Genomic DNA, 21,922 nt, shown 5'->3' with positions numbered 1-21,922 from the left:
TTACATGGACTCACTCTGTGTGCAATATTTGTGTTCAACATAATATTTGAATGACTACCTCATCTCTGTACCTCATACATACAATTACCTGTTAAGGTCCCTCAGTAAAGCAGTGAATTTCAAACACAGTTTCAACCACAAAGACCAGGGAGGTTTTCCAATGCCTCGCAAGTAAGGGCACCTGAATAAGCAGACATTGAATATCCCTTTGAGCTTGGTGAAGTTATTAATTACACTTTGGATGGTGTATCAATACACCCAGTCACTATAAAGATGTAGGCATCCTTCCTAACTCAGTTGCCAGAGAGGAAGAAAACCGCTCAAGGATTTTCCATGAGGCCAAAAGGTGATTTTAAAACCGAGTTTAATGGCTGTGATGGGAGAAAATTGAGGATGGATCAACATTGTAGTTATTCCACAATACTAACCTAAATGACAGAGCGAAAAGAAGGGAACCTGTACAGAATCAAAAATATTCTTAAACATGCATCCTGTTTGTAAGGCACTATAGTAAAACTGCAAAACATTGGGCAAAGAAATTAACTATGTCCTGAATACAAAGTGTTATGTTTCAGACAAATCCAAGAGTTCCACTCTTAATATTTTCAAGCATAGTGGTGGCTGCATCATGTTATGGTTATGCTTGTCATCGGCAAGGGCGTTTTGGGGGGATAAGTTCAGGCAAAATCTTATAGGAAAACCTGGTTCAGTCTGCTTTCCAACAGACTCTGGGAGACAAATTCACCTTGCAGCAGGTCAATAACCTAAAACACAAGGCCAAATATATACTGGAGTAGCTTACCAAGATGACGTTGAATGTTCCTGAGAAGCGTAGTTACGGTTTTGACTTAAATCGTTTTGAAAATCTATGGCAAGACTTGATAATGATTAACAACCAACTTGACAGAGCTTAATTATTTTTTATTTTTTTAAAGAATAATGTGCAAATATTGTACAATCCAGGTGGGGAAATCTCTTTGAGACTTACCGAGAAAGACACAGCTGTAATTACTGCCGAAGATGATTCTAACATGTATTGACTCAGGGTTGTGGATACTTACAGTTGAAGCCGGAAGTTTACATACACCTTAGCCAAATACATTTAAACTCAGTTTTTCACAATTCCTGACATTTAGTCCTAGTAAAAATTCCCTGTCTTAGGTCAGTTAGGATCACCACTTTATTTGAAGAACGTGAAATGTCAGAATAATAGTAGAGAGAATGATTTATTTCAGCTTTTATTTCTTTCATCACATTCCCAGTGGGTCAGAAGTTTACATGCACTCAATTAGTATTTGGTAGCATTGCCTTTAAATTGTTTATCTTGGGTCAAACGTTTTGGGTAGCCTTCCACAAGCTTCCCACAATAAGTTGGGTGAATTTTGTCCCATTCCTCCTGACAGGACTGGTGTAACTGAGTCACGTTTGCAGGCCTCCTGGCTCGCACATGCTTTTTCTATAGGATTGAAGTCGGGGCTTTGTGATGGCCCCTCCAGTACCTTGACTTTGTTGTCCTTAAGCCATTTTGCCACAACTTTGGAAGTATGCTTGGGGTTATTGTCCATTTGGAAGACCCATTTGCAACCAAGCTTTAACTTCCTGACTAACGTCTTGAGATGTTGCTTCAATATATCCACATCATTTTCACTACTCATGACTCATGTTGTGGGGCATAGCAGCCCCACAACATGTTGCTGTCACCCCCATGCTTCATGGTTGGGATGGTGTTCTTCGGCTTCTAAGCCTCCCCCTTTTTCCTCCAACCATAACCATGGTCATTATGGCCAAACAGTTCTATTTTTGTTTCATCAGACCAGAGGACATTTCTCCAAAAAGTACGATCTTTGTCCCGGTGTGCAGTTGCAAACTGTAGTCTGGCTTTTTTCTGGCTGTTTTGGAGCAGTGGTTCTTCATTGCTGAGCGGTCTTTCAGGTTATGTCGATATAGGACTAATTTTCCTGTGGATATGGATACTTTTGTACCTGTTTCCTCCAGCATCTTCACATGGTCCTTTGCTGCTGTTCTGGGATTGATTTGCACTTTTTCGCACCAAAGTACGTTCATCTCTAGGAGACCGAACGCGTCTCCTTCCTGAGTGGTATGATGGCTGCGTGGTCCCATGGTGTTTATACTTGCATACTATTGTTTGTACAGATGAACGCGGTACCTTCAGGCGTTTGGAAATTGCTCCCAAGGATGAATCAGACTTCTAGAGGTCAACAATTTATTTTTCTGAGGTCTTGGCTGATTTCTTTTGATTTTCCCATGATGTCAAGCAGGTAGGCAAGAAGGTCAAGAAGGTAGGCCTTGAAATACATCCACAGGTACACCTCCAATTGACTCAAGTTAATTGACATCATTTATCAGAAGCTTCAAAGCCATGACATCATTTTCTGGAATTTTTCCAAGCTGTTTAAAGGCACAGTCAACTTAGTTGAGTTGAGTTTATTTTATTTTTACAGGGACAGTGCACATTAATCAACGTTTCAGTAAAAGTGCCGGTTTTAGCCAGCCGGCTCATTTTCAACCGCAGTCCCTGGGCAGGTTATAGTGTGTAAACATCTGACACACTGGAATTGTGATACAGTGAATTATAAGTAAAATGGTCTGTCTGTAAACAATTGTTCGAAAAATTACTTGTCATGCACAAAGTAGATGTCCTAACCGACTTGCCAAAACTATAGTTTGTTAACAAGAATTTTGTGGAGAGGTTGAAAAATTAGTTTTAACGACTCCAACCTAAGTGTATGTAAACTTCCGACTTCAACATATATATGTGTTTTATTTTCATTTTTTTGTTTAACCAATTGGGGGGTGGGGATTGTGTGTATGTTGGGATGAGGAGGAGATGGAAAGGTGACGGTAAGGTCATGTTGTATTTATATCACAGTGCTGCACTGGGAGGAACGCGTCGCCTAGGAGAGAAGGGTGGGTGAGATGGGGGAGGAGTCTATAAATGAGAACTTAATTCACAGCACTGTCCACCACCCCCCCCCCCCCCCCCCCCCCCACCACACCAGACCATTGGAATTGTCTCACTCTCACACTACTCTCTCTCTGGGAGTGAATTAGTGTCCACATAGGCTTTCATCAAATGCTACTCTTCTCTTGGTGAATGCACCCCTCCTCTGCTAAATCTCCTCCCAGGAATCCTGGAGATAGAATTCAAATGCTACTCATTGGCGGTGCTCTCCTCTCTGCAACCTCACAACATTGTGTACACATAGCTTAGGTGGTGGGTGGAAAATACTATATTTCTCCCACACCACCTTGTATTACTACAACATTTTTATCTGAGTTGTATCATTATAGAGAGATGCAGAGAGTCCACTCTGTAGATAACTGTGTTTTAGAGTGTGTCATCCTGTGTCTCAAACTGGGTGTCTCCCCGCAGCCTGTTGTTCACCAAGGTGAAGCTGGAGACGTTGTGTCGAGGACCTGAGGAGGCTCTGCTCACCTGCAAACACATGCTGCAGATCTGGAAGTCCTGTTACAACCTCACCAACCCCAGGTACAGTATAGTAGTACCCATTTACACAGGCAACATGTTTTGTCCGCTAGATTGAATGGAACTGTGGCTGGAAAGTAGCAGTAAAATATGTCGGACACACTACCATTGCAACCTGCGGTATTACAAACCACCTTCAGGAATATTATGCCGTATAATGTAGTGTTTTGGAATGTCAGAAAAGGACGAGCGAGTGAGACTGGTCTGAGTCTGGGGCCAAATGTGCATTATCCCGATCTCCTTTTGTAAGTATGTGCACCGCCTTTAGCCACAATCTCCTGCAAAACACTGGTATTAACTATCACGAGAGATGGAGCAGCACTGCCTCCCTGATTTTTATCCATGGCTTTTTAACACGCTTTAAAGAGAAACACAGACCTGAGAGCAGAGTACTGGAAATCACTTTGTAACTACTATTGATATAAAAAGGTTTTTATAAATACAACGTTGATTGATTGAGCTAAATGACGTATACTCCTTTCCTTACTGTTAGTGAATCTCGTCTAGCCATAACCCAAAATCTCCAAAGGGTGTGTCCCAAATGGTGCCTAATCCTTAGTTAGTGCACTACACTATGGACTCCTGTCAAAAGTGGTGGACTACAATATGGATATGGTGCTGTTTGGGACACAGCCCGTCTGCAGCTAATGGTAGCCATGCAGCAGAGAGAGAGAGCGCGCGAGTCAGTGTGGACAGATCAGTCCCTCACCTCCATGTCAGACTCTCGTTAACTGAAGAACTTTAGTCCACGGAGATCAATTACAAGTAACCAGACTCCTCTCCTCCTGGTCCTCTGCTGCACCCACCCCCCATAGACGGGGGCAGAGGCTACTGTTGCCCTACTATTCCTATACTGTATTGTCTGTGTATACTCGCTGGTCATTATAGACGGTGAAATAGCGTTTACCTCAGCCAAACCCTACAGGAGGGGAATATACCAGAAGCGAACACATTGCTGTGTTAAAGTTCGTCAGGAGCTCTGTTTTATGGTGGTTCTTCTGTCTCGCATTTTGAGTTTTACTGCCTCTGCGTGCATTTCCCGTCAATGCTGTTGGAATATACCGTCCCGAACAAACGACAGAACAGAACTGGACTCTGCACTCTCCTTTCGCTCGTGGCTGTGATTTCCTGGATATGACAGAATGAGTAGAAAGATGCAGGAGTTCAGACAGGGACCAGTAATCCACCCAGACCAATACATCAGAATGTTTAACTGTCCCTGTGACACTTGACTAGGGGATATCTCCAAATTCCTGACTATCCAGTACATCCTTCTGTTTCATGAACTGGATTTTGCATGAGTCTTTGTAGCAGAGGCAGACCCAGTCCGCTGCCTGGTACCTTACTCCTTCCTAAACTTGGAGTGTTGCTCTCGGTTTCATCACCTATCCCATTGCAGTAACTGTGAAGCTTACCCAAGATAGACAAAAACACAGCCCTTAACCTGCGCAGCAGTCATGCTAAGAGGATAGATGGGCAGGGAAGATTTTCAGGAAGCTTATAGCTGTCTAGTTGGTGTTTTACCTATTTTCTCTCGGTGTGTGTGTGTCCAGTGATTCAGGTCGAGGCAGCAGCCTGTTGGACAGAGCCATAGCAGACCGAAGGACGCTCAATGCCATGACGCTGCCTGACTTCAGTGATCCAGAGACGGGTAAAGTCTAACCTCACTACCACCACCTCACAACCATAGAGAAATGGAGAGGAGTTCTAAAAGCAGGACACTAGCTTACCCCAGGACACTTAACATGTAGCCTGAGTGTGTGTCTGTCTGTGCCATCAGGGGCTTGACAGTGACAGCAGTGGAGTTGGAAATAGAACGAACAGATATGTGACCAGGCTACTTAACATGGTCGCTATCCCATTATGAGGGAAGCAGAAAGCTTCAAATGCCTGTAGGTCATGAAAATGTATTAAAATGAATCCCAGGGACATGCAGGTTAAAGCCTCTCCAGCAGCAGCTACATATATTCAAATGAATCTACAACTCTTACTGTACATCCCTGTCCACGTCTCTGTCGTCACACTGTGTCCTGTCTCAACATGACTACTGTATCTACAACCACACCTGTATATTGCTCTCTGTCTCCATGGCTACAGGGTTTATGGCCATACTGGAGTAAACTACAAGCTGCTGCTGTTAAGGGCTGAACCTCCGAACAACCACTCAGCCTTTTACTGAGTGATCAGAGCAGTAGAAGTGGTGGGTTGGAGATTCAGCCAAGGAATACCATTCTAACAGCGGAGGCTGGTGGGAGGAGCTATAGGAGGATGGGCTCTTTGTAATGGCTGGAATGGAATTGATGGAATCGAGTTCAACATGTGGTTTCCATTTGTTTGATGTGATTTATTCCATTCCGGCCATTAAAATGAGCCCTTCCTCCTATAACTCCTCTCACCAGCCTCCTCAGCAGTCTAGAAAATAAAAGAAAAAATGTATATATAGGTCTCTTGTCATTGCAGCTAGAAAACGACACTAAAGCCGTCTGTCCAGACATTTTAAATATCACATCTTGTATTTCCCCATTCGGTCTCTGTCAGAGGTGTGAAGACACACCCTGTAGACTACATCCTGTCAAAGTGTGTGACCGTTGATCAACATCTTTCATTTTCTAAATATTCATGTTTTTTACTGCAGTGTTCAATGTCCAACAGCTTTTCCTTCCTATCACAATAAAGGCTTTTATCTGTGTGTTACACCATACCGTATCAGAGTATACTGAAAAATATATATAAACGCAACATGCCACAATTTCAAAATGTTACAGTTACATATAAGGAAATCATTCAGTTTAAGTCAATTCATTAGGTCTTAATCTATGGATTTTACATGACTGGGTAGGGGCGGGGGAGCCAGGCCCAGCCAATCAGAATGAGTTTTTCTCCACAAAGACAGAAATACTCCTCAGACTGATCAACCGAAAGGTCTCTCTAAGTCAGCTATGCCATTTTCTCTACTTTCAGTTAGCTGTTGCTAAGGAAAGGCTGCAGTCATCATATGTTCTGTGTTTTATATATATATCTGTGTCATCTTTTACTTTTCTGTTGTTTCTAGTCTCTGGCTCCTCCTCTCCCTCGGGGTCTGAGCCCGCCTCCCCTTCTTCCCCTCTCTTTCACGCCGGCCCGTCCCACCTCCCTCCACCCATCACACCCCCCAGGGCCGACCCCCCTCTGCACCCCCCGAAGCCGGCCGGCGGCCATCATGCTTTCTGTGACCACACCCCTCGACGAGAGTCCACCAATAGTAATGCTCCTCTGCACCACGTGCGGCCAATGGCATGTTGTGGCGTGCGTGACTCACTGCCCAATCACAACCATGCTTGCTGAGTGCGTTTTTTTTAACTCGTCCAAAATGGCACCCTTTTCCCTACATAGTGCACTAGTTTTGACTCTGGTGTAGTGCACGATAGGTAATGGGGTGCCATTTAGAAAGTGACTTCACTGATTAAGCCCTAGATACAGTAGTTGTAGTGTACCAGTGTTCTGGGCTGTGGTGTGTGTTCTATGTATAGTTCCTTAACAATAGCTAAAAAAAACATGCTGGAAAGGACAAGGTGAAAACCTATCATAGCCAGCCAGCACAGTATGATTTGGGTCGGCCCAATAGTGAGTCGGGTGTGTCCAGTCCTGTGGGCATAACGGGATCCTGTCCTATCGCCACGGAGACACTGAGTGGACGACGTTAAGTCCCTAATCTGCCTGAGGAACAACAACCTCTGACAAACAAGATGTCAGTTCAGTTGTCATGGAGTTTGTATGTTTTGGGGTTAACAGAGGAAGTGTAGGATACAGAGTGTGAGGAGAGGTTCTGGTTAGGCACTAGTACTACAGGTACACTCTACCGGCAATACAGGTAAAACCCCACCCGCACTCGCTCAAGCACGCTCACTCTCCACACACACACACACACGTCACAGTACTTCCTGTTATGTTCTCTCCTCTATCTAGCTCTGTGTTCCCCTGGCTTTCTCTTTCTATTCATCACTCTGTTCATTTGTCCTTTGGTGTTCTACTATCTTCCCCTCGTCACCTTCCATTGTACCATTTAATGTTTTACTGCTTGATAAAGGGTTGGATTGAGGCACTTCAAATAACCACAGTGTATTTACACCTGCAATAGAGGTCCAAGGGTTTTGTGTTTGCCCGTCATAATGCATGTTTGATGTTTAAATAAGGAACGTGATAAAGGTGATTTTTAAGAAAGGAAAAGCTTGCACTGGTGGCAATAGCAACCACAGAAAACGTGCAGGGGCGAAGCAGTTTAGGATGGATTGGATTGACACATTGATAGTGAATCATTGTGTGGATCCATTTTCACTGGCACCACCTTAGCATAAATAACTTCAGCAGTCACTAATGTTAGTGTCTTTTTGAAATGTTTCTGTTAAGTATACTTCAGTTTTGTTGTTGAGTGGAAGTGATTTTAAAGTTTTCTCCTAGCTGTATCTCTTTAATTTTCCCTCTTTAATTAATTTTCTATTTTAAGTAATCTTTGTTCTTTGTTGTTTGTTGATTTGTTATTTTAAAGGCAGCCCTCCAGATGCTAACTTTCATCAGTATCATGGTTTTTACTCCATGTTTTCAGTTTGTAAGTAGCGCTTTTCTCCCTCCGCTCCCTCTCTCCCACTGACGCTGGACTCTGACTGATGTATCACGCCTCCTGGCCTTGGCCTGATTTTTCTTTTCCTCCACAGTCAATGTATCCATCCGTCACCACCAACCCACCTGCCTGTCCCTCTGTCTGTCTGTGCTCCTAAAGTCAGTCAGTCATCCACCACGTGTGGACCATACCGGAGGCTGTCCGGCCGCTATTCGCTAGCTCACCTTATTTTCTGTTTTGTTTAATTTATTTATTTTTGTCCTCAGGCCCTTTGTGCTACAGCTAAACAATTAGCTCACTGAGCTTCCTGACTCGGTGGGCCAGCTATGGAGTAGGCAGCTCCATAATTAAAGAGGCAGTATCATTTCCCCTGGCTGGCTGCTCTATTCGATCCACCAGACACACAGCCTTATCGTATGGGCTCCCTCCACCATACAATACAGAGCTCATTAGCCAGACCAATCCCAGATGGGCTAGCGGTGTTTTTGTTTTTTCATTTGTAATTTTATTTGTGTTTAGTTAAAGAGCTATGGACTATGTTGTCCATGACTGACTTGTGTTGTAGAGACCAGTTAGTTTCACTGCTGGGCCTCTAGGCTTTCACAGACTATTAATAGGTTTCATTTAAGCTTCCCGAACACACACAGGCCACACTCTTGTCATACGTCCAGCCCGGTGTTCTTTGACATTCTCTTGGATTCCACTAGAAACAAAACAAAAAAGGGGAATGGATGAGGAGGAAGCAGCTCTGACCTCTCATGCCCCAGTGAAATGGATACTGTTTCTTTAAGAACATGTAGATTATTTCTGTGCTGCTGTGAACTGACAACCCACCCTCCACATCGCTCTCCATTAGTGCCTTGCGCTTTGTACCTTGCATGAAGGCACTTTTGGCTACCCTTTTAGGCCGCTGTGTGTGTGCGTATGAGAGAGTGTTTGTGTACTTTTTCCTAACTGCATGGATTACCATTTTCACTCATCCAGGTTAAGATTACACCAGTTTAATCCAGGCTTAATTTGACCCTTTCACCTGCAGTGGGTGCCATTTAATTGACTTCATTGGATAAAACGAGTATCTACAGCCTGCTTGGTGACACAGCTGTCTGTCTTGATGGTACAGCTCCTGGTGCTCTTTCTCCATCTAAGGTCCAGGGACCTTTTAAAACAATCAATCCCTCCACTCAACCGGGTGTTCCTTCCTTCTGCGATAAACCTTCTTCAGCCATATCAAGTTGGTGTGTCCATAGAAATAGAATGACTAGAACAGGCAAAGCCCTTCAGACCTTGCCAATATGCTCAATTTGGCTGACGTGGCTGTGTAGTTCCATGGTTGACACTGGATGCATCCCAAATGGCACACTATTCCAGATATAGTGCACTACTTTTGAACAGAGCCGGTGTCTCCAGTCTGCATGCTAAATGTGGGCGCTAGGGCTGAGACTGGGGCTCTGTAGGCTTAGTGCTGCTGTGAGGGAGGGAAGAGTATCGATCTCAGGCCCTGAGTCCCAAATGGCATCCTATTCCCTTTACAGTGCACTACTTTTGACCAGGGTACATAGGGCACTGATCAAAAGTAGTGCGCTATATATGGAATAGGATGCCATTTGGGACACTGACAGGGTTTGTAGGTGCATACTGTGTGACTGTCGCTTCAGTCAATAACCAGGGAGCCAGAGAGAAAGCAAACATGTTATTTTTCTGTTATGAGGAGAGAGAAGAGTGAAGCAGTTTGACGCGAAAGGCTGCCTGCCTGCCTGTAATCCTGTGGTGTGGGTGTTCAGAGTGAAGGATGAGAATGTGTAGTTGTAGGAGAGAGACTTCTTAGAGGAGCTATTGTGTTCAGATCCATAGAGCTATAACCATATAGGACGGTATATGTATGGTTCAGATTGTGTTCATCACTCTTGTGTTGAGGCAATAAAAGGAATCAGTGTTGTGTTTTATGGCCAGTCGGTAGTAATGGTGAGTGACGTGTGTTGAGGAGAAGAGTACATGTTAAAGCATTCATGTGGACCATAGATGGATGCTACTGGTTGTTAAAGAGTCTATAGCGTAAGAGTCACTGAGCTCCTGTGTGTGTGTGTGTGTGTGTGTGTGTGTGTGTGTGTGTGTGTGTGTGTGTGTGTGTGTGTGTGTGTGTGTGTGTGTGTGTGTGTGTGTGTGTGTGTGTGTGTGTGTGTGTGTGTGTGTGTGTGTGTGTGTGTGTGTGTGTGTGTGTGTGAGTGAAGTGAGTGAAGTGGCCGTGTGTGCCTCACCAAAAGCCTGCCATGCAGATTGAGAACCCAGAGACTGATTCCTATTCCCATTTCACTAAATCCTCTTAGCAGCATTTCAGCTTAAACACAAATCAAATCTCTCCTCCCAACTCACAAGACCTTATCAAAAACATCTCTCTATTGCCAGGGATATTTTCTCTCCCCCCTAAATTCATCACAGGACTTTTCTTTGCCCCGGTGCTTTCACTAGATCTTCTTGACAGGATTTGAAGATAGGGACCATTTGTGCTTTAATCTAAAGCTCTTTAAGGCCAATAATGAAAGCTCTCTCGCTCTTTAGAGCCGGGGAAAGTAGTATCCACTCCAAATAGTATTTTCCACCAACTCCAGTCCCAAATCAGTTGGCCTAGTTTGTACAGCTACAGCCAGGTTATTGTATGTCTATACGTCTGGATATGTGAATCAGTGGTTTGCAAGGATAATCGACAGTTAATAGCTGCTGACTTAGTAACGCTGCCTGTCACTAGTAGCCTATATAACATGAAGCTTTTTGTGAAGGCATGAAGCCATCTGTGTGTGAAGTTTTGTGCAGCTAATGTCCTGAACGATGGATGCAGAATGAGTGGAGTAACATTAGCCTAAAGTTGCATCCTTTTACCATGAGGAGGTGCTGGTGCTGCTGTGCTTACCCCCTCTTCTCCCCTGTTGTCCTCTCCTCCTCCCCCTCTATCTGCAGGCTCGGTCCACGCCACATCCATGGCGGCGTCGCGGGTGGAACAGGCCCTGTCAGAGGTGGCCTCCTCCATGCAGAGCAGCGCCCCCAAACATGGACCCCTACACCCCTGGATGACTCTGGCTCAGATCTGGCTACACGCAGGTATGATAGTACACTATAACACACAGCTATGGTAGTACACTATAACACACAGCTATGGTAGTACACTATAACACACAGCTATGGTAGTACACTATAACACACAGCTATGGTAGTACACTATAACACACAGCTATGGTAGTACACTATAACACACAGCTATGGTAGTACACTATAACACACAGCTATGGTAGTACACTATAACACACAGCTATGGTAGTACACTATAACACACAGCTATGGTAGTACACTATAACACACAGCTATGGTAGTACACCATAACACACAGCTATGGTAGTACACCACTAACACACAGCTATGGTAGTACACTATACCACTATAACACACAGCTATGGTAGTACACTGAGTCACTACAACCCCTGTAGCACACAGCTATGGTAGTACACTATAGCACACAGCTATGGTAGTACACTATAGCACACAGCTATGGTAGTACACTATAGCACACAGCTATGGTAGTACACTATAGCACACAGCTATGGTAGTACACTATAGCACACAGCTATGGTAGTACACTATAGCACACAGCTATGGTTGTACACTATAACACACAGCTATGATAGTACAATACACCACTATAACACACAGCTATGGTAGTACACTACACCACTATAACACACAGCTATGGTAGTACACTACACCACTATAACACACAGCTATGGTAGTACACTACACCACTATAACACACAGCTATGGTAGTACACTACACCACTATAACACACAGCTATGGTAGTACACTACACCACTATAACACACAGCTATGGTAGTACACTACACCACTATAACACACGGCTATGGTAGTACACTACACCACTATAACACACGGCTATGGTAGTACACTATACCCCTATAACACACGGCTATCGTAGTACACTATAACACACAGATATGGTAGTACACTGAGTCACTACACCTCTGTCAGTAACACACAGGCTGGACAGCCAGAGGGGAGTTAGTATAATGCTGCTGTACTATCCTGCTGTTATTGTATTATACCCTTATCCTACTCTCATTAATTATGTGTACCTAAAATGATATCCATTATCCAGAATGATATCCTGGAGTTGTGTGTTTGGTGCATGTGCACTTGTGTTCATGCATGTGTGTGGTGTTCGTGATTGGCAGGGTGTGTGTGGGAGTGGTAATCCATTGACTCAGGGGAGGTGGGGTAGCAGACAGCAGCTTAATGGAATCGATATGTTCCTGTGAGGTGGTCTGACTGTTAAGCGTTAACATATCCAAGGCAGGGCCTCCTGGACTGTTGCTGCTGCCCTTCTTTTGCAGTCCTCCTGCGATGGGTGGGAAAGAACACACACACACACACTGGCTGCTTTATGTTGTCATTATCCTTATTGCCATCCTTAGATACTTAGATACTCACACTGATAAGAAAATCAAGGGGACGTCACCTCCCAATAAAACTGCCTCTCTTTGAATCAGCTCTGAAAGGGAGATATAAAGATGGATGGGGGCATTGTGAGAGGATAGGGGGCATTGTGAGAGGATAGGGGGGCATTGAGAGAAGGAAATGGGGTGAGAGAAAGAAGGGGAAGTTAGAGAGGATAGAGAGAAATGGGGCGAAGGCAAGTAGAGTGAAGACGAGAAGGAGGGGGGGTGCAGGGAGAGGGAGATGAATCCGCTCCTGCTCTCACTGCAGAGCATTGAAATGCCAGAAGCGGAGGCCAGAGCAGAGCAAGGTCCCCTCCCTCCCTCAGCCAGCTGCTACTGCTTGCCTATCTAGTAGTGCTGCTGAGGCTTTGTGAACCAACCCCAAACAGTCTCGTCCACACACACACACACACACACACACACACACACACACACACACACACACACACACACACACACACACACACACACACACACACACACACACACACACACACACACGCTGCTGGAGGGTGAGCAGGGCTGTGGCGCTCCATGAAGATTTTCCAAAATGCCAGAGAATGGAGAGATGGGGGATGGTGTCCTGGATATAACCTCCTTTCTCTGGGACCAACAAATGAGGACAGCACTGGAGGCTTAGCTGGCTGCTCAGAGAACAGCCTGCCTGGAGACAGACAGACAGACAGACAGACAGACAGACAGACAGATAGCCAGACAGACACATAGCCAGACAGACACATAGCCAGACAGACACATAGCCAGACAGACACATAGCCAGACAGACACATAGCCAGACAGACACATAGCCAGACAGACACATAGCCAGACAGACACATAGCCAGACAGACAGACACATAGCCAGACAGACAGACACATAGCCAGACAGACAGACACATAGCCAGACAGACAGACACATAGCCAGACAGACAGACACATAGCCAGACAGACAGACACATAGCCAGACAGACAGACACATAGCCAGACAGACAGACACATAGCCAGACAGACAGACACATAGCCAGACACATAGCCAGACAGACAGACAGACAGACAGACAGACACATAGCCAGACAGACAGACAGACACATAGCCAGACAGACACATAGCCAGACAGACAGACAGACAGACACATAGCCAGACAGACACATAGCCAGACAGACACATAGCCAGACAGACACATAGCCAGACAGACACATAGCCAGACAGACACATAGCCAGACAGACACATAGCCAGACAGACAGACAGACAGACACATAGCCAGACAGACAGACAGACACATAGCCAGACAGACAGACAGACACATAGCCAGACAGACAGACAGACAGACACATAGCCAGACAGACAGACAGACACATAGCCAGACAGACAGACAGACACATAGCCAGACAGACAGACAGACACATAGACAGACAGACAGACAGACACATAGACAGACAGACAGACAGACACATAGACAGACACACACATAGCCAGACAGACACACACACACATAGCCAGACAGACAGACACACACATAGCCAGACAGACAGACAGACAGACACATAGCCAGACACACACATAGCCAGACAGACAGACACACACATAGCCAGACAGACACACACACACATAGCCAGACAGACAGACACACACATAGCCAGACAGACAGACACACACATAGCCAGACACACACACATAGCCAGACACACACACACAGCCAGACACATAGCCAGACACACACACACAGCCAGACACATAGACAGACAGACACACACAGCCAGACACATAGACAGACAGACACACATAGACAGACAGACAGACAGACAGACAGACAGACAGACAGACAGACAGACAGACAGACAGACAGACAGACAGACAGACAGACAGACAGACAGACAGACAGACAGACACATAGCCAGACAGACACATAGCCAGACACATAGCCAGACAGACACATAGCCAGACAGACATACACGGACACAGACATCAGTGCCACTAAAAGGTCATGTTTGCTCATAATTATTATTATAGTTTTTCAGCTATTTCACCCAAAAGGAAGACAAATAGGAGACATGATATGATCTTTGGCTGTAAGTCTGTTTTATTGCTTTTGGAAAACTCACTTTCAAGTCTCTGTCTGTATGTGATCTATGGGCTTTACTTTAAACCCTTATTTACAAAGCAATAAGGTGTGTGTGTGTGAAATGTTTATCAGGCTGGCTGCCACCTGCTAGAAGCTCTCATTTCCTCTCTTGATGAAATCATTAAGTCAAAAGACGGCTATCACCGCTCTGGTCTGCTGCACCTCCCATTACCATAGGAAGTGTGGGTCTGTCTGAAACGGTTTCTGTTAGTCAGTCAGTGTATGTCCTAGTTATTTGTGTCAGTGTGTCACCTCACGGTCCTCCTCTCCCCTATCTACTCTCTCTCCTATCTCTTTCTCTCTCTAGCGGAGGTGTACATTGGCATGGGCAAGCCTGCGGAGGCGACTGCCTGCACCCAGGAGGCTGCCAACCTGTTCCCCATGTCCCACAACGTGCTGTTTATGCGGGGCCAGGTGGCTGAGCTGCGGGGCAACGTGGACGAGGCCAAACGCTGGTACGAGGAGGCCCTCTCCATCAGCCCCACCCACGTCAAGACCATGCAGAGACTGGTGAGTCCTGAACCTCTACATCCCTCTGTTCACATCTGTTCTGTTCTCCCTCTCTTTCGTCTTCCCTACTACTGCCACGTCAACCATGCAGTCTGACAGCTGACATTCTGTCACTCTTATGGGCCTCCCAGTCCCATATCCATAGTGCCTCCCATAGAGTCGCTCTCTCAGGTCATAGTCAAGTGGTGCAGACCGAGGGGGGAAGCCCATTGTTACTGTCACTCTGTAAACCTCCATGCTGCTTGCTCATCACTTTGAATGGAGAGACTGCAGGTCTGACTCATGCTGTTAGCAGATTAGCTTTTCGTTCTGTTTATTACAAACGAGACACTTTTGGGATGGAAAGGCTGCATTGAGCCTAATGAAAAGGGCCTTTTGGAGGAGAAGGGGAGAGATACCGAGAGAGAACAAGAACAAGAGACATAGCATCTCTCTATCTGATGAGCTCATAGTAAAAACCCAATTATGGAAATTGAAAATGGGAGCTTGTGATTGGTTGGTGGTGAATGCAGAATAAACCCAGAAGAACCCACCACATTGTGCTGTGTCAGCACCTCAAGCAAGGGGGATTGTCCAATCTCTTCTTTTTACATTCTCTCTCACACTTTCTTTCTCTCTCTCACACTTTCTCTCTCACACTTTCTCTCTCTCTTTCTCCCTTGCCATTTCTTTCTCGCACTCTTTCTTGCTCTTTCTCTCTCATATACTGTACAGCTTGGCGCAAAAGTGAGAAGTTTAGAGCTTCTCTACTGTGTTGTGACTGTAAACAGTCTAGCTAAAATGGGATAATGCCTGAGGCTGTAGTGGAGAACTGTCTTATTGTGTGGGCCTGTTCACGCAACTGTGCGTGCGTGCAGATCTGTGTCCTTGCGTCTCTAGGATGAGATGGTATTGAGACAGGAACAGGATTTGTCCTCTAGCAGCAAAGAGAAGAGCAGCTTTATTGGCTGACTGACTAAAGGAAATAGTCCTTATTCCCCATGACCTGATTTGTGATCTCTGCTGAGAACTCTTCTCTCTCTGTGTTCGATTTCCCAGTTCAAAGTCTCTGCTTTGACTGTGTTCTAGTAGAAAGGCCGTGTTCCTGTATCCTGCTGAAAATGATATCTAATAATGTGTGTGTCCGTGCGTGAGTCTGTTTTAAATGCCTTATTTTGTCTTCTACACCAAGCTAAGCTCATCACTGGGTGCAGACCTCCTTCCAACGCCTGTTGAATTATAAATGAGCCTCTTCTAGAGAAACAGGAGAGCAGTCCTGACTGCTGCCGTAGTGGGGACACACACATCCCTTACTGAGCTGAATAGTGGAGCCTCGTCCCTCTGACTGTAGTTTGTGTTGGGATGGTGACTGGAATAGTTTGTGTTGGGATGGTGACTGGAATAGTTTGTGTTGGGATGGTGACTGGAATAGTTTGTGTTGGGATGGTGACTGGAATAGTTTGTGTTGGGATGGTGACTGGAATAGTTTGTGTTGGGATGGTGACTGGAATAGTTTGTTGGGATGGTGACTGGAATAGTTTGTGGTGGGATGGTGACTGGAATAGTTTGTGGTGGGATGGTGACTGGAATAGTTTGTGGTGGGATGGTGACTGGAATAGTTTGTGGTGGGATGGTGACTGGAATAGTTTGTGTTGGGATGGTGACTGGAATAGTTTGTGTTGGGATGGTGACTGGAATAGTTCGTGGTGGGATGGTGACTGGAATAATTTGTGGTGGGATGGTGACTGGAATAGTTTGTGGTGGGATGGTGACTGGAATAGTTTGTGGTGGGATGGTGACTGGAATAATTTGTGTTGGGATGGTGACTGGAATAGTTTGTGTTGGGATGGTGACTGGAATAGTTTGTGTTGGGATGGTGACTGGAATAGTTTGTGTTGGGATGGTGACTGGAATAGTTTGTGTTGGGATGGTGACTGGAATAGTTTGGTGGGATGGTGACTGGAATAGTTTGTGGTGGGATGGTGACTGGAATAGTTTGTGTGGGATGGTGACTGGAATAGTTTGTGGTGGGATGGTGACTGGAATAGTTTGTGGTGGGATGGTGACTGGAATCGTTTGTGGTGGGATGGTGACTGGAATAGTTTGTGGTGGGATGGTGACTGGAATAGTTTGTGGTGGGATGGTGACTGGAATAGTTTGTGGTGGGATGGTGACTGGAATAGTTTGTGGTGGGATGGTGACTGGAATCGTTTGTGGTGGGATGGTGACTGGAATCGTTTGTGGTGGGATGGTGACTGGAATAGTTTGTGGTGGGATGGTGACTGGAATAGTTTGTGGTGGTGGTGTGATGGATGACGTTGGGTGCGGTGTTTGGCTGCTGGGTGGTGTGATTGTTTCACCGTGTGTAGCGTCTGGGATGCACAATGTTTGTCAGTCAGTCTGTCAGAGCTGATAAAGCAACGTGGTAATGGGTCTTGCACACTGTATGGCAACGATTTATACACTCTTTATACTCCTCTCCATCCCTCTCCCTCCATCCACCACTCTTTCCATCCCTCTTCCTTGACAGGCCAGTTTGTGGAGGGCTGTGCATCACTCCACCACTCTGACTGGCAAACGGAAAGAGAGCGGGAGAGAGACGCTGCGAGGGATGGAGCGAGAGAGCACAAGAAAGAACGGAAGGGAGGGAGGGGTCCTGCTGATACAGCTGTGACTTCTAGACTGGATCCAATAATCAGGCTTATAGATTCCTCTCCACATTTCATCCCTCAAATCTTCCCTCCACTTTTCATGAGCTATTCATTTCCTCTCCGGGCTGGCTACGACCATACTGTCCTTGGATCTACTGTGTCTGTCCGTGTGGTAACACAAATTAGTGTTGCACCGTACACCAACATTTCTGTTCTTTTTCGATACTAGAACATGAAAAACGGTTCAAATGTTTATTTTCATTTTATTTTTTACAACGCCTCCTCCGTGTCGTCTCCGTGTCGTCTCCGTGTCGTCTCCGTGTCGTCTCCGTGTCGTCTCCGTGTCGTCTCCGTGTCGTCTCCGTGTCGTCTCCGTGTCGTCTCCGTGTCGTCTCCGTGTCGTCTCCGTGTCGTCTCCGTGTCGTCTCCGTGTCGTCTCCGTGTCGTCCGCCGTGCCTGCTCCGTGCCTCCGTCGTGTCTCCACCGTGCGTCCGCCGTGCCTGCTCTGTGCCTCCGTCGTGTCTCCACCGTGCCTCCTCCGTGTCTCCAACGTGCCTGCTCCACTTACTCATTGCCAGCTCTAGCCTGTCCTGAGGAGCCACTGCACTCACTGGGAGGCTGGGTTTGCATCACCACTTATGCTGCACAAAAGTTAACACACATCAATAATGCAACACGGCATGTAGAAAGGGTAAAACTGTTCATTACTGTTAACAAAACTATGTCCATTACAGGCTGGAACACTATACAATTCAAGAAGATACCAGTAGCTTCCAGCATTGTAGGCTAAATTTCCATCAATTCACTACCCTAGTACCTTGTTTGGGATAATATGCAAACTATAATGCAAAATATTGCTGATTTCAAAGCTGATTGTGACCAAAACCCTTTTTCATTCACTTCGTCTCCCCCACCTCACATCTCTTCCAGTCAAGATAATATTTGCTTGTGCCTCGAACTGTTTGTGTGAATGACGTCATGGGTCTTGAAGAGACAGTACACACTTTTATAAAAGAAGAGATGGCTTATTCTATGCAAATGTTATTGATCAGTACCATTTTAAAATAAGTGACTTCCTCATGAAGCTGGTTGAGAGAATGCCAAGAGTGTGCAAAGCTGTCATCAAGGCAAAGGGCGGCTACTTTGAAGAATTTCAAATATAAAATATATTTAAAAAATCTACATCTTTTTGGTTACTACATGATTCCATATGGGTTATTTCATAGTTTTGATGTCTTCACTTTTATTCGACAATGTAGAAAATAGTAACAATAAATAAAAACCCTTGAATGAGTTGGCATGTCCAAACTTTTGACTGGTACTCTATCTTGATCAAGTTCTATTCTATGACTTTGGCCATTAACCCTTTCTTTTTTTTGTTGCCCTGGTATCATTTTGGTATCCAGTATTGTGATGGTAGCGAGTATCGTGATACTAAATCTGGTATCAGTATTGAAGTCAAAATTCTGGTATCGCGACAACAGTAGCACAGATCCTGTATCCCCCAACTAGCCTGTGTTCCTGAGCTCTTTGATAGGCCTAGACGGGCTTATCTAGTGATGGCGCTGCACGTCTTCCAGTTTGGTGGTGGTATTATACGGGTAGTGTTTCTCTGCTAATGCTAACTCGCTGCGAACCACTACTTGATCGATCAGGTAGCAGTGGTGTGCCAGCTCTTCGATGCTGTGGGACAGTTATTAGATGTAGTTATCACCGTTTCTACTGAGAAGATGCCAACGATGCGCCGCAGCAGCCAGTGACTTTTTAACAGTTAATGCTGTTAAAGGGGCAATGACTTTTACTCCTTCTTTATTCTCGCTCTCTCTCTGTCTCTCGAAGTCTTCAATTTAAATGGAGTTGGTGTTAATGCAGGAAGGGCAGGGTCCAGACTTCTCCTATTTCTGTGTTCCCTTTTCTCTCCATATCACTCTCTCCATCTATGCTTGTGGCGTGTCCCAGGGGTGTCTGTCTCTGGCTACAGTGCCAGTCCTGCTTTCCCACACACATTTGACTAATTAAGCAGCGTAGCAGCTCAGAGCAGCTTGCTGCGGCCGGGACCACAGCCACACATCACTCTGTGTCAGTTCTGCTGTATCTGAGCTTTTTCATTTTGGATTTATTTTGGCGTCTGTTTCGTTGGTCCGCAATAAGCAGGCTTGTCACATCTCAACAGCCTGTCAACTCAGGGGAGCGACAGGGGGCACATATACACACACACCTCTTTATGTCATTCAGCCAGAGTTCTGTGGAGAGGTACAGGGTGGAGGAGATGGCTCTCCTTGGCCTCTAACTGTGCTGACTGCTCTCCTCTCTTGCTCTCTCTCTCTCGTACTCTCTTTCCCTGTCTCGCTCTCTTCTCAATCTCTTTCCTCTCTCTTCTCTTTCTCTCTCTCTGTGTGTGTCTGTCCGTTTGAGCCCTTTTCTCTCCATGGAGCCTTGGGGAAAGAGCCTCAAGGTTGCTCTGTGAATGATATAGCTGTCTACTGTAGCGACAACGGCTGACCTTTTGTGTTAGATTAACAGTTACTTAGCCTGGTTTTTCAAGGCTGGCTGCTTTGATAAGTTAATTGAAAGGATGAGATTACATGAGTGTACGATGTGACTAAATGGAGTGTGTGATTGTACAGTTCTCTTTCTCTCGTGTGTATGTGTCACTAGGATGGAGTCAGCTGGGCAGTGATAAACAGAAGGGTTTAAACTCCTCGCTCCTCTCTGAGTCGGTGTTACAGACTGTATTAACTCTCCCTCTGTTCTCTGGTCTGATCCTGCACCAGCTGCAGCGGTACAGCTTGGCAGAGAACATCGTTCACCCCTCTCTCTCACTCCTTCACCATGTCACTCACTCACTCACTCACTCACTCACTCTCTCCCCATCTCCTAGGGTCTGATCCTGCACCAGCTGCAGCGGTACAGCCTGGCAGAGAACATCGTTCACCCCTCTCTCTCACTCCTTCACTATGTCACTCACTCATTCTCTCTCCCCATCTCCTAGGGTCTGATCCTGCACCAGCTGCAGCGGTACAGCCTGGCAGAGAAGATCCTTCGGGATGCGGTGCAGGTGAACTCGACGGCCCACGACGTGTGGAACAGCCTGGGGGAGGTGCTGCAGGCTCAGGGCAACGCTGCTGCCGCTACAGAGTGTTTCCTCACCGCCCTGGAGCTAGAGGCCTCCAGCCCCATACTCCCCTTCACCATCATACCACGACAACTCTGACCTGGGAGAGAGAGGCGTGTGTGTGTGTCTGTGTGTGTGTGCGCACACACACACACACAAGCTGCTTTATCCCCCCAGTGTGAAGGTGCCAAAAACCTTCCTCAGATGCACCACCATCAACCACCCTGTGATGTCTCGGGCCCATCTCTTTCATCCCAATGAGATTAGACAACTACCTCTCTCCTCTTGAGGCCATTCATAGGCCTAGCTAGATGAGCTGGAGGGAGGGACCATGGACAAAAAATCCAAACACTGATTATCTGGTCCAATAATATACATCAATGTAACTGTTGTTGCCATGCCAACACCAATGTGCTGTCTCCGCCCCCTAGTCTCTGCTGTGACCACTGTATCGTATACCACAACCCTTTGCTGTGCCTGACTATGACTCCTGCACTCCAGCCTTTATCTAATCTACACTGAGCAAAAATATAAACGCAACATGTAAAGTGTTGGTCCCATGTTTCATGAACTGAAAGATCCCAGAAATTTTCCACATGCACAAAAAGGTTATTTCTCTCAAATGTTGTGCATAAATTTGTTTACATCCCTGTTATTGAGCATTTCTCCTTTGCCAAGTCCATCCACTTGACAGGTGTGGCATATCAAGAAGCTGATTAAACAGCATGCTCACTACATAAGTTTTTAGGGAGTGTGCAATTGGCATGCTGACTGCAGGAATGTCCACCAGAGAATTTAATGTTAATTTCTCTACCATAAGCCGCCTCCAACGTTGTTTTAGAGAATTTGGCAGTACGTCCAACCGGCCTCACAACCATAGACTACGTGTAACCACGCCAGCCCAGGACCTCCTCATCCGGTTTCTTCACCTGTGGGATCGTC

General features: G+C 45.8%; 1 protein-coding gene across 2 annotated transcripts in view; it reads left to right on the top strand.

Annotated features, from left to right (window-relative positions):
* The window catches only part of ttc7b (tetratricopeptide repeat domain 7B), a 61,866-nt gene extending 40,243 nt beyond the window's left edge, over positions 1-21,623 (top strand). The window contains exons 16-21 of one of the 2 annotated variants that reach the window (XM_046307972.1): positions 3,395-3,511; positions 5,062-5,159; positions 8,034-8,093; positions 11,058-11,198; positions 15,033-15,235; positions 20,858-21,623. In XM_046307972.1, the coding sequence (XP_046163928.1) occupies positions 3,395-3,511; positions 5,062-5,159; positions 8,034-8,093; positions 11,058-11,198; positions 15,033-15,235; positions 20,858-21,079 (841 nt within the window). In that variant the 3' untranslated portion in view covers positions 21,080-21,623. The remainder of the gene's footprint in view (positions 1-3,394; positions 3,512-5,061; positions 5,160-8,033; positions 8,094-11,057; positions 11,199-15,032; positions 15,236-20,857) is intronic. The other variant, XM_046307973.1, reaches the window with a different exon arrangement.
* The last annotated feature ends 299 nt before the right edge of the window (positions 21,624-21,922 follow it).

This window comes from Oncorhynchus gorbuscha, linkage group LG17, assembly GCF_021184085.1.
Source record: "Oncorhynchus gorbuscha isolate QuinsamMale2020 ecotype Even-year linkage group LG17, OgorEven_v1.0, whole genome shotgun sequence".
Classification (NCBI taxonomy): Eukaryota; Metazoa; Chordata; class Actinopteri; order Salmoniformes; family Salmonidae; genus Oncorhynchus; species Oncorhynchus gorbuscha.
The sequence above is the reverse complement of the archived record's forward strand: the minus strand, read 5'-3'. Positions and strand labels throughout refer to the sequence as shown.